General features: G+C 41.0%; 1 protein-coding gene across 3 annotated transcripts in view; it reads right to left on the bottom strand.

Moving 5' to 3' along the window:
• The window catches only part of Dus4 (Dihydrouridine synthase 4), a 37,665-nt gene that overhangs the window by 7,180 nt on the left and 12,623 nt on the right, over window positions 1-17,862 (bottom strand). Inside the window, exons 1-2 of one of the 3 annotated variants that reach the window (XM_068346869.1) lie at window positions 9,863-10,043; window positions 1,502-1,623 (exon numbers count right to left, since the gene is read on the bottom strand). In XM_068346869.1, coding sequence (XP_068202970.1) covers window positions 1,502-1,623; window positions 9,863-9,951 — 211 coding nt within the window. In that variant the 5' untranslated portion in view covers window positions 9,952-10,043. Of the gene's footprint in view, window positions 1-1,501; window positions 1,624-9,740; window positions 10,044-17,862 lie in introns of those variants that run through there. The other 2 variants (XM_068346870.1, XM_068346871.1) reach the window with 2 other exon arrangements.

The raw sequence follows: 17,862 nt of genomic DNA, 5'->3' as shown, positions 1-17,862 counted from the left end.
GGATGTTTGAGGACACCAGCTCTTCAGAGCCCACAGCACCAAACGAAAATTAAAGAACTCTTAGTTGTTACAGTCAGCTTCCGTGCAGTTTGCTTGGAAGAGGAAGAAACAAAAATACTGATGGGGTATTCTGGGACAAGTCCTGAGAACTTTTAAGAGGAGAGCAGTGCCGAGGACCCCTGGGTGTATGCTGCAAGGCCGGCTCATAGATATGAGTGGGAGAAGGAAATGGATCCTCCACCAGGGCTGCCTCCATACAGGGGGAGATGGCAATCTTGACTCTATGGTGTGTCGTCCATGTACGGGAACGCGGGGAAACTTTAGACTCTTCAATGAGCAAAAGCTCTGAAAGAGAAAAGTTGTCCCACAAAAAACTCCACCATAAAGGGCTCACCACTCAACATGCAAGTGGGAGGTGAGGGAGAGCTGTGCAAATCAGAATACTGTAATCAGGGACCAAGAACACTAGGAATGGATTGGGCACTGGAAACGCAGAGGCCATAGCCAAGGGATCCATCTCTAGCAGTGACTAGTGATCACTTGTTACATGGTTAGGTGATAACACGTTCACAAAATTATCATCAATAATTAAATCATGGCTATCATCCTCCTTAACAAGAGCTTCAGAAGACTTAAGAAAAGAAGGAGCAGGGTGGGGGATATCAGTCATTGAAGAAAAGATGCTATGCTTCTTACTATCACCAGAAGAAGACGAGGAAGGGGAACAATCCCTTTTAGTTCGCTTCTTATGACGGGAACTATCTCTCTCACACTGAGAGGATGGTCAATTCCTACAATACTCACTTGAAGATTCCACAGAACAACGTCTGCCAAGGCTCGAGGGGCAAAATGAATATGGATTGACCTTAACCCGATTCATGAAAGTGCAACAAGGGCAACGATCACAGTCAAGGCAGGTATGCATGACACCAGACACACTAGATATAAGCACAATTTAATAATAAAATATAAAAGCACTATAAAGGTAATCCAGTGTCAAGTGAAGTCATGATCGTAGATGAGCAGAGGGGAGATCTCATAACGTTACGACAACCAGGAGTAGAGTGGAGCTTGCACCTCAGCAACATATAATGCTGTCCAGCAGTGGAGTTGCTAAGTAACCTATTATGATTACAATTAAACCACATTTTTGTTTTTTAATTGTCTGGTTGTAGAAAATCGACATTAGGAGTAACCAACTTGAATGACTCAGTTTGTATCCGCGTAGGAATTAAAGCATTTTTAATATCTAATCTGGTGTTTCATTGTAATCTTACTCCATTATCCATAGAATTAGCTTTACCTTCAACTTTTTTTTTTTTCCGATTCTTTTAAAGGTTACTTAGCTATTCTTAGTCTGTGAATAGAATAATACTCCTACATTTCTGTGCACAGAAAATGCTTCACTAGAATATTTTTAAGGTCGAAAAAATCCCTTTCGAGATATTAGCAATATGACCGACTGGTAAGATTTAATAAAATCACCCTAATGTTTGCTTACCTTTACAAGTTGTAAAATCGCTATGTCTTGCCTTGATTGACTGGATAAAACTATTTGATATTATCATGGGTGTGAAACAAAGATCACACCCATACTTCCTTACCAAGCTCCTGAATGCAAGCCTGAAAAGACAAAAACATTTACTTGCCTTAATACCTGATAATATTGTACCTTAAAACTTAGACACGAATTCAAACAAACTAGTAAAATTTACCAAAAGAGCCAAAATGTGCTATACAGACTTGCTTTTGGGAGGCCAATGCTTACATCCATTACAACTGCTGTATAATAAAATGTGAAAAATTAAGGCATCATCTTGGGATAGAGTAGTGTGATGTTACATCTGTCATCTAAGTCAAAGATACCTAAAACTCATCTATATACTTCTAACTTCACTCTTTACTAAAATGCAAATTTGGTACAAACTAACTTTACTCAATTCACTCTTGTAGTTAAGAACTACTATGGGTCATAATTTTGAAAGTTTTCAACTTTTGAATCCATTTGTATGAATTAGACTTCATTCTCATCATGTACAGTACATTAAACTGCTAATCTTACAAAAAGGTGTTCACTTTATTCTCGGATTTCACAAATGGAATTATTGCTTATTTGCAATTGAAGAAGAAAAAGATTGGATGTTTTTCAAAAGCAAATTTATAGTCAATAATGACACCCAGGGTTTTAAAGGAGCTGTATGTAGTTGACATTTTGAATGAAAACATCTGGGTAGGGAGGATCCAGTGTTCTTTACCAGCTAACAATCATACTTCGAGTCATGTTAGCGTTGAACCTCAACCCCCATAATTTACAGCATGCTCTAATTTTAGCTAAGTCTCCATTAAGAGATTCAGCAACCAAAGGCCTACATTTAGAAGAAGGCATTTATGTAGAAACTACCATCAATTGCATAAGTAACAAGCTTGTTTTAAAGGGTAAACCACACATCATACATTTTCATAAGAAAAATAAACCATAACTGCAACTGTTTTGTTAACAAAATAATAGAGTCCTAAATCTGACAGTGATATAAAACCTCAATGAGATAACATACCTGTAGGCTAATTATTTGCATTACCCATTACTCTATCTATTAATAATGCCAACTATATTCCATAAATGTAACAAATGATAAGTTAACAACCTTATGAACCAATTATTTCATTCTATAACTGGCATATATTTACGGTATTTGTTATATGGTAATTTGTAATTTTGCTAACGATACAAACCTTAGCTATTTATTTAGGGGTATTACTTTCTGCGAAGCTGAAATGACAACCAATTAAAATTTAGCGAGGGTTAACTACCCACACCGCTAGTTAGCGAGGGGGTGGTTGCTTGTTACCACTCCTACTCACATACCAGTGATTTAGCTCACTTTGTTTGAAGGTAAGACTTCAGGGGGGATAGAGCTGGCGGGCAAGTTTGTATAAATAGCTAAGGTTTGTATTGTTAAGAAAAATACAAATTATCTACGAGTGTCATTTGTTCTGTAACTGGAATACAAACATATGCTATTTATTTAGAGGTGACTCGCCCATTAGGAAGGGTAGACGTCCCTGCCAATCTGGCTTTTGGCTTTACCCGGGGGCTCCTTATCCGAGTATGTATTCCAAATAAGGAGTCCCTGCGCCTCGCTAAAACCTTACTACGCAAGGTCCGCAGCCTACACAAGCTGTGATGAGATATTTAGAAGTGTGACCGTCTAGGTAAAGTTATTCAGAGTCTTTTTGTAGGAAAAACTGTTGTAACCAAGGCTTTCCCAATACCACCTCACCAGGGTATGGGGACGCAACAGTATTAGCTTAATACTAGGTACAAAAGGGAGCATGGTTTACCTGCAGTGGCTTTAGGTCAGCTTATGCAGAGAACCCAGGATGCTGCTTTCCCCAAGAGAGGGGAGGATGAAGAAAAAAATAAGAGCCAGTCAAATCTTTTCATTCACGCAGACTAAACCGGGTAACAGTGCCCTCAACCTTCTGCTACTTGTCCAATAAGGAGCTTGAGGTATACACCCAGCTGTTGTGCAGCCACCAAAGGACCGATAGAGATCGTATCGAGTTCTTGTAGGTCACGTCTTGCAGGAGAAAGGTTGTGAAGTTTTGAAAGTCACCTGGAGCATTCACACCCTTGCTTGAAAAACCTGCGTCACAGAGTAATCTGCTTGAAAGGGCCAGGGGCATAGCTATGCCCCTGACATTGTGAGTCGACATGTTGGACGAGGATCTGGATTCAGGCCGTAATTGATGACTCTGTGAATCCAGCAGAGATGATGTTTTGGTGATCCTCTTTTGTCTCTCCCAGTGCTGATGACAAGAGAAGGGACCCGGGTGGGCTGTTGCCGTTCTCTTACACAACCTTACATCGGGTACAGTAACAGATGATCTGGATCGTCAGTTACCGAGTGGAGATTTGTGTAGGATCCGTCACCTCTGGAGACTGTATCTGGTGACATACTCGGGGACGAAACTGAACGTTGCCTTTCACCCTTCTCATTAATGGGCGATGTCGAAAGAGAGACCATGAAGTTCCTTGACTCGTATGGCTGCTGTCAAAGTGTGAAGGAACACTGTCTTCTAAACCAGGTGAAAATTTGTTACCTGGTGAAGTGGAACATAAGGGGGTCTCCTTGGAAACCGGAGAACTTGAACCCTGTTCCAAGAGGAAGGTCTCAATTCCGACTGGGAAAAGGCACGTTATACAGTAAGTACGTATGAGTTAGGAAAGATCTAGCGATGAGAGGATGTCCCTTCCTTTCAGTTTGAAGGCGAGGCTCAAGGTCGAGTGATCGTCTTTACCTGTTGAAACCGAAAAGGGGGGTCTTTTCCTCCTGCATATACTCAAGGATTCCGCTATTGCTGGAATAGAGGTATCAAGTGGAAAAATATGCTTTCCCATGACACCAACCACAGAAGACGTTATACTGACTGGTAGACTGATGTTGAGGAATTCCTCAGATATTTAGACAACCTTTTTGCAACTTATTGCAAAAAGCCTCAGTGAAAGAGGAGGTACTGGGTAGTCTCCAGGCGTACAATCATAGCAAAGCTAAAGCTTGTGGTAGATGTCGAAGTGTGATTGTCTGTGATGTAAAGAGGGTTCTCTTGGAGGCTCTATTAGGAGCTGCAGAAGGTTTGGAAACCGTTCAGCGTAATGCCATAGCAGAGCTATGAGAGCCCTTGAGAGGCTTACCAATGTTCTAGCCTTCTTGAGTACCCTACTCCAGACAAAACAAGGACAAGACGTAAACGTCATTGTTGTACCCACTGTTGTTGGCATGCTTCTTGCCAGAAAGCCTTGGGGGCTAGGACTGGGGAGCAGCGGAAGCCTGAGGTTCAGGGGCGTTGCGAACAGATCCCTAGTTAGAGAACCCCGTAAAGTGGGGACTTTATCGGCTACAAGGTGATCCAAAGATCAATCGGTACACCTTATCTGAGATGTTGCGTACAGATTGTCGGCGAACACATTCCTCTAGTGTGGAATGAAGCGGGCTGATAGTGGTACCAAACCCACTTTGGCCCATTTTAGTATTTATACTGCTAAATGGGAAGAAACTGCGAGCAAGTTCCATCTTGCTTGTCGATATGAGCCTCTATGTGGTGTGTGGTGTTGTTACTCATCACATCACTGAATGGCCCATTAGGAACTGACGAGGCTGTTGAAGGACCGGAAAGTTGGCCTTCATCTCTCAAGAGATTTAAGTGAAGGTACTGTCTAAGCACAGCATCAAGTCCGAGGGGTGGGGGAAGGATAAGAAAGTTATACCACTCCGTAGATTCTCGACTGACATCCATCCCTTGAGGTTCGTCCAAACTTCTGGTCCCATGGGGGTCAGAATGTCTAAGGGATCGAAGGCCTGACTCCAATCGGACTCCAGTCACTCTGGGCTGCGAGTTCTTCTCGTTTTGAGAAAGGGTCTTGTGACTTCTCTACGCCTGTCTTTGATGAGAAGGTTTTGTGGAGATTGGTGTCTAGAATCATTCCAAGATACACCAGTCTTCTGAGAGGGAAGTAGGGAAGACTTCTCCAGGTTTACCTTGATCACTGGATCTTGGTAAAAAGACTTCAGAAGTTCCGGTGCGAATGCAAAGTTGCCACCGACTCTGCTAAGGCCAGTCAGTCATCCAGAAACGGAGGAGACAGAAGCCGATCCTGTGACACCCGGATGGGAGTACTGGAAAGACCGAAGCACAGTGCCCTGAACTGGTGTTTCTTGTTTGTCTAGATTGAATCTTCAATCCTTCCTAGATGGATGGTTTGGACCTGGAAGTATGCATCCTTTAAGTCTAGCATACAAATGAAGACCTGAGGTCTTAGCCCTTGTCCAAACTCCAACAAGGTGCGGACATCGACCCAAAGGGACAGCTCCTTTTGCATGGGAGATTGCTGACACTGGGGTCTTGACTCGTGGCATAAAGGATGGGACGCGACACCGTGTATGGATTCTTCCCTGGGAGAGAACTTCTTCAACTGATAGAAGTAAGGCAACGCTTAACCCTACCATGCGCCCTGATGGGATTGATGCTTTTCCTTAGAGCAGCATCAGTCTGGTGAATGTTAATCAATGGTTAATGGCTGGGTATTGTGGTTACTGTGCAGGTGAAGAATGCTCGCAAGTAGTCGCAAGTAGTCGACAAGCCGCTGATGAGGGTTGTTGATCGTTTGCCGATCACTTTAATGGATTGGTGTGATGGCGAACGGCAAGTAGCGAGAAGTGTGTTGTATGCCTTCTGATCTAGGGAACCATGGGCAGAGGTTGACTAGTAAGTCCGAGTCACAAACTGCTGGCGAATTGTCGATGACTGGTGAATCGGCAATCTATGAGTCGAAGATGGTAACCGACAGGCAGATGAAGGCTGTTTGGTCAGTTAGCCAAGGACAGTTGGCGATAAATGAGTTGGTAATCTGCTTGGAGAGCCCTGAGAGACAGCAGAATGGATTAATGAAAGTCAGTTGGTGATGGTAAGCCATTGATGATCAGCGATCGATCCCGGACCGGTGATCAGTGAGCTAAAGACCAGCAAGCTGACGATTGGCTGGTCAGAGATCAGGAAGCTGACAATTGGCTGGTCAGAGATCAGCGAGCTGAGGTCGATGATCGAAGAAAGATGAGCTGACCATCGGCGATCTAGTGATCAGCTAGCTGATGACTGGTTATTGACTAGCAATCGGCGATCGGCACGCTAGCAATCGGAGATCGTTAGCAATTGCAGAGACTAGAGGTCAATGATCAGAGAGAGATGAGTTGGCGATCTGGTGATCAGCGAGCTAGCGATCAGCAAACAGTGATCTAGCGATCAATCGGTTGATTAGTTTTTGTTTGCTGACGGTGGTACTGTCAAGAAAAAACTCCTGAATAGAAAGGGACCAAGGGTTCCCTGTGAGGAGTCTCGACCGATGGTAGATGCATTTGATACCCCTTGAAAGATGGAATCTTCGGGATCTTGAACCCTTCTCTGAAGCCTCTTCCCTCTCTTCCCAACGGCCATGCTGTTATGCGTTTGCGGGGAGAGGAATGGGGCAATGATGACCTGTCAAAAAGTTTTCATTCTTTTTGCCTATTGCGCGAGTGTGCAGTAGAGTATTGGAGCAATGGCACACAGGATGATGCTGGTGCTCAGTTTCTGCTGAAGCGCAGTTTTCCGTGAATTCGCAGAAGAGCGCAGGAGAGCAGGCAAGCACTGATGCACAGTTGAGCGCTGGCTCTTTTGGCAAGAGCTGGCGCATTGGCGAGCATTGGATCTTCTAGCACTGGTGCGCAGGTGAGTGCTGGCTCTTTTGCAAGAGCTGGCGCATTAGATCCGAGACCGCTGGATCTGAGATCGCAGAAGAGCGCTGGCGAACAGGCAAGCACTGGCTTTTTGTGAAGAGCTGGCACATAGGCTAGCGCTGGATCTGAGAGCGCAAGTGAGCAGGAGAGTGCTGAATCTGAGAGCACAAGTGTGCAGGAGAGCGCTGGCGCGCAATAAGGCACTGTATAGGGTTTTGTGCAGTCTCCCTAGAATGCGCAGAAGTGCGCGACTGGGCACGCAAGGGCGGGTGCCTGGGCACGCAAGGGCGGGTGCCTGGGCACGCAAGGGCGGGTGCCTGGGCACGCGATGGCGGAGGAGAACTCGCCCGTAGGAGAGCGCTGGCGAGCGCTCGTGGGAGAGCGCTGGCGAGCGCACAGGGGAGAGTGCTGGCGAGCACACAGGGGAGAGCGCTGGCACGGACGTGGAACATTGCTGGCGCTCGCGGAAGGCTGCTGGCGGGCCCGGAAGGCTGCTGGGTGCGTGCTAAAGACTGTTGGCTGCTGGCTGCTGGCGCGGAGGGCGGGAGGCTGCTGGCGCGGAGGGCGGGAGGCTGCAGGCTGCTGGCGGAGGGAGGCTGCAGGCTGCTGGCGGCGGGAGGCTGCAGGCTGCTGGCGGCGGGAGGCTGCAGGCTGCAAGCTGCTGGCGGCGGGAGGCTGCAGGCTGCTGGCGGGGGGAGGCTGCAGGCTGCTGGCAGGGGGAGGCTGTAGGCTGCTGGCGCCCGGGGAAGGCTGCTGGCGCACGCGGAAGGGAGCTGGCAGCTGGTGCGCACGGGAGGCTGCTGGCGCACGCGGAAGGGAGCTGGCAGCTGGTGCGCGCGGGAGGCTGCTGGCGCACACCAAGGTTCAAATATGATATTTTAATTTCCAACAAAACTGGAATTTGCTATAAATAGAAGTGTGTTAGCTATTTTAGCCTTTTTCTCTGTATGACAAATGGGTCCTGAGGTATAACTTACGTAACAGTCGACGAAAATGTGAACACAATTTCATTTTATACGGTCATTGTTTACTTTTAAGAGATTGATTGTTGGTTATTGCGTATGCATTACTTTCATTTGCTTTTATCAGCTTTATCTTTTGTAAGAATCATTAGCTGGTTTTTTTTTCATCCAATGAATATTTCCTAAATATTTGTGCGTTACTTCCCAGACATTTTATGAGAGGCTTTTTTTCCTTTCCGCTTCAGATTCAGCATGACTACCATCGCAAGAAGTATTCTTCCACAAGGGAATTCAATAGGGTTAACTTCACATATTTCACTCATTGGTTATGTTTAAAAGGACTCTCCATTCAGTATATTGTTATTGTTGCTTGTCTGGAAGTAAAAAATATATCCAAAATAATGACCCAAAAGATTGGAATTTGCAGCTCATCCAAATACCACATGCACGAACAGATGAGCAATTAGATATACTGTAGTTTATTTGAGAGCAAAGCAAAATACAGCCGAGCTGACTATTTGAAGGACGCAACCTAAATTATAAGAAATTATGATGCTTTCTGACCCAAGCGGATGGCATGTGCAACACATCCGTGTATTGCTTGCCAGAAGAGAGGAGCAACAAGTTAACTTTTCTTTATAAGAGAAGCAAGCCACATCAGATAAAAAACCATTTGAGGGATATAATGCATTTTGATACTTTAATTTCACAACACTTATGTAAACAATATTCTTCCAACTGCTATCTTAAATTTATTATACATTTCTGACGAATCCTATTACTGTAAATTACACTACTTTGGTGTTTCCCTACCCAAAACACCAGTTTCCCACTTGGGGTAGGACAACTCATGACTGGGTGGTTTGCCACAATATTCAAGGTCAGAAATGGATATAACCCAAGATAATGAGCAGGAATAATACAGGGTTCATGTTTTTGGGCAGAAATTGAAATAGGAGCCTTTGTTTATCAGCAGCCAGTTCCTCCCGTGTACATAAAAGATGGACATCAAGCCGTGGCCTTACCTACTTACCTAATGGAGGGGGGGGGGACCTGCGATCCCCCTTACACTGCCGTATTCTAAGTCAGACATCATCATACATAGAAGTGGCAACTTTCATACATGCACCCCTTATAATAGCATGTATTTACCAGGATTAACGAGAGAGCCAACAGAACAGAAAAATGTACTGTGCTGTATATGCCAAAAAGGTGGTGCAAGTAGGATAGCGGCCACCTGTATGTATTATTATGGCTAACTTTGAATACGGCAGTGTAAGGGGAGTTGCAGGGGCCTTTAGGTATATAGGTAAGGACACGGCTTGTAGGTTAGGTTAGGGGAGAAAGTTTAGGTCTATTTTTAATCAATGCATGAGGAACTGGCCGCTGATATACAAAGGCTCCCCAAAAAGGAAGTATTGTCAGGTTAGATTTTAGCAGGTCAGGATTAACTTCCCATCAGTACCAACTACATACACTGCAATAAAACCTAGTCTATACCTACCTAAACCATAATTGCCACAACCAAGCAGATCTCTGTCAATAGAAATCCCAATTCAATGTGAGGCGATGGCTAGGTTATGCTAGATTTCCCTATGAGATGGTGTACAGTATCTTTCAACTTACTTGGAATACCGGACCATTGGAGCGCAAACTGTTACCAGTTCCTTGTTTTTAAATAAGTCAAGTGGTTTCATATAGTTTACGTCCCCCATTTCACTTCGAAACTACCAAACTAGGGAAGTGTTGTCAATTGTTTTTTAGATTTCAAAACCAGCTGACGATTGACGAACTGTAATGTTCTACCTTGTAATACCCGAAAGTAAACAAACGACGAATTTTTCCACTATTCAAAATTATAATTTCATTGAGGTATTGTCTCGCATGGAATGTCATTATAAGAATCAAATCAATTCTAAACCAAACAATTTGGTATTTCACAGTTTATTCGCAAAAAAGTAAAAAACTTAAGGAAAATAAATGGTAAAGTTTTATATATTTCTGAAACTATTAATTTCCGACAGGAATGAGTGTCATTTTCTAAGAGAACGGACCTTTTTCTATAGAAAAAAAGCAGCTTTTTCCTTCGGTTACATTACCCTGTAATAAACTACAATATAACCAAATAAATATAACTATGTCGATAATACGTACAATTTTCTGTATTGTTTCGGTATACTTAGTTTCCCTAGCACCAAACAATTATCAAATCACGTTTCCATTTCTATCAGATTCGCTATTTACAGTTATCAAATTTTCTTTTGTAGCTCTATGTAAAACCTACGACTTGCTGATAGGCCTACATCTAGAACTCGTGCCTCAGTCACTGGGTGATGCAAATCTTAAACCAATCTAAATATTAAAGGCATATTCTATCCTAGTTGGACAGTTGTACAAGACCACCTCGCTTTTAGATAGTAGCTGTTTCCTCGGTTGTTATAAATTCAAAGTAGTTTTTAGGCGTTGCTATAAAAGAGAAGACATATTTCTTCTCTTACACTTCATGGACCCACCTTCTTTACTATATTATTCTATAGATTACGACTGCACCTTGTCACTTGAACTCGACATATACATATGAAATTCATTATGGAAGAAGAGAACGAAGGAGAACGTCACTTGAAATAATTTTTGGCTCTATAGAAAACCCACTTCCGCTGGTCTCGGTTTAATTCTTGTCAAGTGAATGTAATTTTAGATATAAAATGAACAATATCTGCATTCTCATTCATAGAGCAAATAAGTTAGCCTATAATTCTTTTAATTTCCATAAAGAAATTACATTCTTGAAAAAATCTGTAATAACAATGGTTAACAAAACAATTAATTTTACAATACAAGATGATGATGATGATTATTATTATTACTATTATTATCATTATTATTATTAGAGAAGAAATAGACAGGTAAAGAATAAACTATGAAAATATAAACACTCTAAAATATAAAATATATAAAGAAAGGCAACAACATTAAATAGATAATTCATAAACTATAAAACGAGACTCTCATGTTTGAAGTTCCAACAAATTCAACCACCAGATTAGGAAGATCATTCTACAATTTGGCAACAATTGGAATTAAACTTCTAGTATATGTGTGTAGTATTCAGCCTTAACTGTACATCTAGTAGTACTTACTGGATAGTACAGTCAGGGGCAATTTGAATGTACAGGATGATCAGAATTATGACAAATCTATTGCAACATTCACAATGAGGTAAATGAACGAAGGTGCCAGAGATTAATATCTATAGTAGATCAGGGATGAGAAATTGTCTTAACAAATTAAGATCAGTCCAGAAGATGGAGACCAGACAGGAGAAAAATATTCAAATCATGGTAGAGTGAAAGAATTAAAACATTTCCTCGGGAGAGATTTGATCACTAAAAACTTAAAAGATTATCTAAATATGACCGTTTTTTCAGTTAGAGAAGAAACAGTGCGGACGTGTTCCTCAAAATTAAATTAGAAATCGAGAATCACACCTAAATAGTACATTGTCCTAGAAAAGATCTGGGTGGAGAGCAGCGTCTGTCCTTGACCTACTTTAATGATAATCATGCTCCGAGTCAAGGTGGTTTAAACCTCCTTGCTTCGAGTTTGGATTAGACTTTTGGCATTTGGGACCATAAGGCTGAGACTAGGGAAGCCATTCAGTGCGCCAAGGTATACGACTGGCCGGAAACCCGGCAGTTGCACTGTGAAAGAGGTTGCACAGCTAAGATGGAAGAATGAACACTCGTAAAGTAGGTTTAAATTAGGTTTAAATTCCGCTCATGAATGGTAGAGGCTATACAGTGACATTGCCCTATCAAACAGGACAATGCCCTAGAGACTGACAATACATACATATGATCAGCGCCCAAGGCCCCCTCTCCAACCAAGCTAGGATCAAAGAGGGACAGGCAATTGCTGCCGATGACTCAGCAGCTCGAACTATAGGCTTACCCAAAACACGTCCTTACCTCACAAGGATGGTGAGGTTGCGGCGACCAAAGAAACTAACGAGTCTGAGCGGGACTCGAAACCCAGTGTGGTGGCTAAAAGTTGGGGCAGAAACACTTGTTGTCAGTTTCCTTTTCTCCGAAACTTTAATTTTGTATTATTCAGTGATCAAAGTGTAGACCAAGGAGTTGTTTCGCTATTTATTTGTTTCGTAAAGTCAGTAGATTATTAACTAAATCATTTTTGGTAAGAAGATACCCAAAGGTCAAGCAAACCTCATTATCACGACAAACCACTAATTCGACAATACTAGAAGAATTTACGAATTGTGTGATCTTACTAACAACTGGAGACCAAACATTTTAAAGGTCGGAAATGACAACAGTCCTTGAGGCTGACCATGGATTCATATGATCAAACCCTTCTTCATTAAGCTAGGGCCAGGGAGGGCCAGGCTATGGCTACTGATGATTCAGCAGGCTCCCCCAAAACCCCCATCCCTAGCTCACAAGGTTGGTGAGGTTGCAGACTCTACAAGAAACTGTCAAGCTTGAACGGGTCTCAAATCCCCATCCAACCATTACCAGAGGAGACGTTTCCAATAGACTACCACAATCAAATTGATATTCATTAAGCCACTCTATTCCTTCAGCACGATCTACTTAGTGTGTGATTTATCCAACCCAAACCCATGTTCAGTAATTACAAACTACTGAAAAAGAAACACTTGTGCTTTATTTCCTTATGTAAGGTCAATGACCTGCCGGCAACACGTGAACATGCATATTTTAAATACGGAATAGTTTGGACATATATCTACTCAAATGGCCACCTTTATAAAAAGATGATTGCAAAGACCAGGCTCTGTTAAAATCAATTTGGTCTTATTGATTTGATGAGTGCATTAACTTATTCACATTGAAGTTAACAAGGGAATTGGGCTAACAATTGAGAAATTGAAGGTTCCCTTCTGGCACCACTTGCTATGCACTCTCCCTCTTGGGGGGAAAGGCAGAGTTCTCTCTTAAGGGAAAGGCAAAGAAAGTTCACTCTTAAGGGAAAGGCAAAGAGAGTTCCCGCTTAAGGGAAAGTCAAAGAGACTTCCCTCTTAAGGGAAAGGCAAAGAAAGTTCCTTCTTAAGGGAAAGGTAAAGAGTGTTCCTTCTTAGGGGAAAGGTAAAGAGTGTTCCTTCTTAGGGGAAAGGCAAAGAAAGTTCCCTCTTAGGGGAAAGGCAGAGTTCCCCCTTGGGGGAAAGGCAAAGACAGTTCCCTCTTAAGGGAAAAGGCAAAGACGGTTCCCTCTTAAGGGAAAGGCAAAGAGAGTTCCCTCTTAAGGGAAAGGCAAAGAGAGTTCCCCCTTGGGGGAAAGGCAAAGACAGTTCCCTCTTAAGGGAAAGGCAAAGACGGTTTCCTGTTAAGGGGAAAGCAAAGAGGATTCCCTCTTATGGAAAAGGCAAAGAGAGTTCCCTCTCAGGGGAAAGGTAGAGTTCCCTCTCAGGGGAAAGGTAGAGTTCCCTCTAGGGGGAAAGGCAAAGAAAGTTTCCTCTTGGGGGAAAGGTAAAGAAAGTTCCCTCTTGGGGGAAAGGCAAAGAAAGTTCCCTGTTAGAAGAAAGGCCGAGTTCCCTCTTGGGGGAAAAGTCAAAGAAAGTTTCGTCATAGGGGAAAGGCAAAGAAAGTTCCCTCTTAGGAGAAAGGCAGAGTTCCCTCTTGGGGGAAAGGCAAAGAAAGTTCCCTCTTAGGGGAAAGGCAGAGTTCCCTCTTGGGGGAAAGGCAAAGAAAGTTCCCTCTTAGGAGAAAGGCAGAGTTCCTTCTTGGGAGAAAGGCAAAAAAAAAAAGTTATCTATATCAAATAAGGATACTGCTTGAAACTAGGTTTTTGAGTTCAGTATCTAATTGTTATCCAAATACTCTTATCCTATTATATCATTCCTTTACTTAATATTGCTTCATATTTTAGGCCCTTTATTCATAGAGGCAGAAGCAATTTCCCTGACAGGAGGTGACTCCGGGGTAAACAAACGACAGTCACTGTCACATTCATTCTAATCTCTTCACACGCCTATATAAAAGACTCATCAGCAGCACGTCAGTACTTTAACAAACACAGAGCGATAAACTCATTTTTTGCAAAAGGTCTTGCGCTCCCTAGATGCCAAAGGCCCTTTTATCGAGATTTTTCTTTATATATATATATATATATATATATATATATATATATATATATATATATATTATACATACATACACACACAGTGTGTCTCTGTGGTAAGTTACGAAAGGAAAAATGTAATAACTTGATAAGCGTTAGTACTTTCGTCTATTGACATTACGCAGTGAAACTACCGATACAAATACATCGCATGCGTCTGCAGGCGTATTTACAACCACTCAAGAGCTCCTCTTAATCTCAACATGATTAACAATAAATACAGTAAACACGAAATAATTCACAACTGCCTTCATGAAACTTCATACTCTTAAATATTGGAATTAGACACAGCAGTTGGGGCATGGTAAACAAACACCATAATAAATTATAATTAATACGATTATTGTAATCTGTGGGTGTGATGTCGACAGGGTGTGTTGAACAGCTTACTAGCGGCGATGCAAGTTACTCATCAAAATAAACAAATGTTCTTTACTTCGTTGTTTTGAATGTCGTTTCTTCATAACGATTTGGATAATAAACTTAATGCTAACATTAAAATTCGCATGATATAAACAGCGTCTAAGATACAAAGAAGAAGAAAAAATCAAACCTGAAACTGAAACAAAACAAGAGACGAAGAACGTTCCTCCAACTCCGGGTTGAGTCATCAGAAGTTCCCAGTACTGGCCGGCTAGTGTTAGCAACATGCCGGAGGTTCTGTCCTCTCTACTCAGCGTTTTAACTGGCTGCCTCAACCACCTCGACCCACGTGGGTACTGAGGGTGACTCATCTTTCTAACACTTGTTACGGATGACAGCCGCTCCCAAGCATATAATCTATATAAAAAAAAGGACGAAGTAATAAGGTTCTTGCTCTCTCATATTCCACAGAGCTTGAAAATTCAGAAAGGAGGTAGCGTAAGCAGAGCATGATAATTAACATGGAGATTATCTTTCTAATAATTAATATAAAATTTGTCGCAGTCGTCAACAATCTGTAACAAAAATTAGGTTATTTATCAAACAGTAGGCTATACATGTTTTCTATTTAAAATTAAGTTTCATTTAATAATATATATATATATATATATATACATACATATATATACATACATATATATAAACATACATATATATATATATATATATATATATATGTGTGTGTGTGTGTGTATACATATATGAATATATGTATATATATATATGCATATATATATATATATGCATATATATATATGCATATATATATACATATATATATATGTATATATATATATATATATATATATATATATATATATGTATATGTATATACATACATATATGTATATATATGTATATATATGCATATATATATAAATATATATATATATATGTATATATATGTATATATATAAATATATATGTATATATATGTATATATATAAATATATATATATATATATATATATATATATATATATATATACACATCCTTAGCCATTGCTAATTCACAGCAGGACAAAGGCCTCAGATATGTCCTTCCACTCCCGTCTGTTTATGGTTTTTCTATGCCAGTCTATACCCGCACATTTTCTTTGATCGTTAATCCATCGTCTTCTCTTCCGTCCCCTGTTTCTTTTCAATCTCTAGGGAAACATTTTTATTCTTTTTCCTCCATTCTTTATGCTAGTCTATATCAGCACATTTTCTTAACTCGTCAATGCATCGTCTTCTCTTCCTTCCCTTGATTCTCTTGCAATTTCTAGGGTCCCATTCTCCTATTCTTTATGTCCTTCTATTATCTGTCACTCTTATTATGTGTGCTGCCATGTCCATTTCTTTTCTTATATGTTGTTAGAATATCCTCAATGTTGCTCTTCATCTGTCGCTCAGTGTTAATCCTATCATAATTCTTTCCATAACTCTTTGAGTTGTAACTAGCCTTATACATTAAGCTTATCATAACATTTTGTTTATGTTTGGAAGGAAGTGAAGATGTTATAGTCAGTGTGTGCGCGTGCGTGCGCTGTTCAACAGCCATAACAAAGGCGACAACGTTCCTGAAAGTTGCGATTTAGCAGAATTGGGAACCAGGATCTCGTCAAAACTTTCGGGTTTATATAAACAGATGGGATAATTTTCTATTTGCTGGCCCGTGTGGCGGGTCGACCCACTGTAGTATAATTCTATCTCACTATTATTATTATTATTACTATTATTATTATTATTATTGTTATTATTATTATTATAGTTGTTGTTGTTAAAGGTAATCTAGAGGTAATGAATCTTGTCATTAATGTTCTCAATACTGACATGAAATCTGTTTATTACTGCTAGTATTAAGACAACTATAATACCACCAGGATCACATAGGATAATGAAAACTTATTCGTTTGTGTTGATAAAAATAAAAAAAATAAAAACTAGAAAAAAACATAGAAGGACGCTGTACTCTTTGACTATAAAAAAAGAAAAAAAAATCAGTTATTAAGAGGTTGTATCGTCGCCACTTTCAAGTAAACAAAAATCGGTGCTACTATAGTGTGATTCCTACCATCCGGATTCTACTATAGTGCGATTCCTACCATCCGGATTCTACTATGGTGCGATTCCTACCATCCGGATTCTACTATGGTGCAATTCCTACCATCCGGATTCTACTATGGTGCGATTCCTACCATCCGGATTCTACTATGGTGCGATTCCTACCATCCGGATTCTACTATGGTGCGATTCCTACCATCCGGATTCTACTATGGTGCGATTCCTACCATCCGGATTCTACTATGGTGCGATTCCTACCATCCGGATTCTACTATGGTGCGATTCCTACCATCCGGATTCTACTATGGTGCGATTCCTACCATCCGGATTCTACTATGGTGCGATTCCTACCATCCGGATTCTACTATAGTGCGATTCCTACCATCCGGATTCTACTCTAATGTGATTCCTACCCTATTTTTCGGGTATGAGGTGATTCCTACCAAACGAGGATAGATAAAACATACTTTTTGACACTATTTTTATCTATTATAATCTATAGAACATGCTGAAAAATCCATAAAACCCACTTTAGGTTAGGTTAGGTAAAATGGTCGTTTTGTTTACACTGCTTGCTTGTTTAGTTGGTTTGGTAACGCTTAATTGGGGTGTTACTTTCGTAATAACACCTTGGAAGGGGAATATTATATTATTTGGTTGTTTGCTTGGTAGAAATCACCTTCCAGTAGATTTGAATCCCCATATTGATGTAGGAACAGAAAATGAGGGTAGGAATCACGCTATAGTAGCACCCAAAAATCTAAGAGATGTTATACACTTCAACGTCTAAGAAAGACAAAAACATTAAAAATGCTGCAATGGGTTAGAGATCTTTGGCTTGAGGGTAGACTCGGGCACACCATTCTATCTTGTTTCTCTTCCTCTTGTTATTTTGCGGTTTTTATAGTTTGTATATGAAAGATTCATTTTTAATGTTATTATTGTTCTTAAACTTCTCTTGTACTTCATTTCCTTATTTCGTTTCCTCACTGGGTTACTTT

Source organism: Palaemon carinicauda, chromosome 23, assembly GCF_036898095.1.
Source record: "Palaemon carinicauda isolate YSFRI2023 chromosome 23, ASM3689809v2, whole genome shotgun sequence".
Taxonomy (NCBI): domain Eukaryota; kingdom Metazoa; phylum Arthropoda; class Malacostraca; order Decapoda; family Palaemonidae; genus Palaemon; species Palaemon carinicauda.
This window is presented reverse-complemented; position numbering and strand designations above follow the sequence as displayed.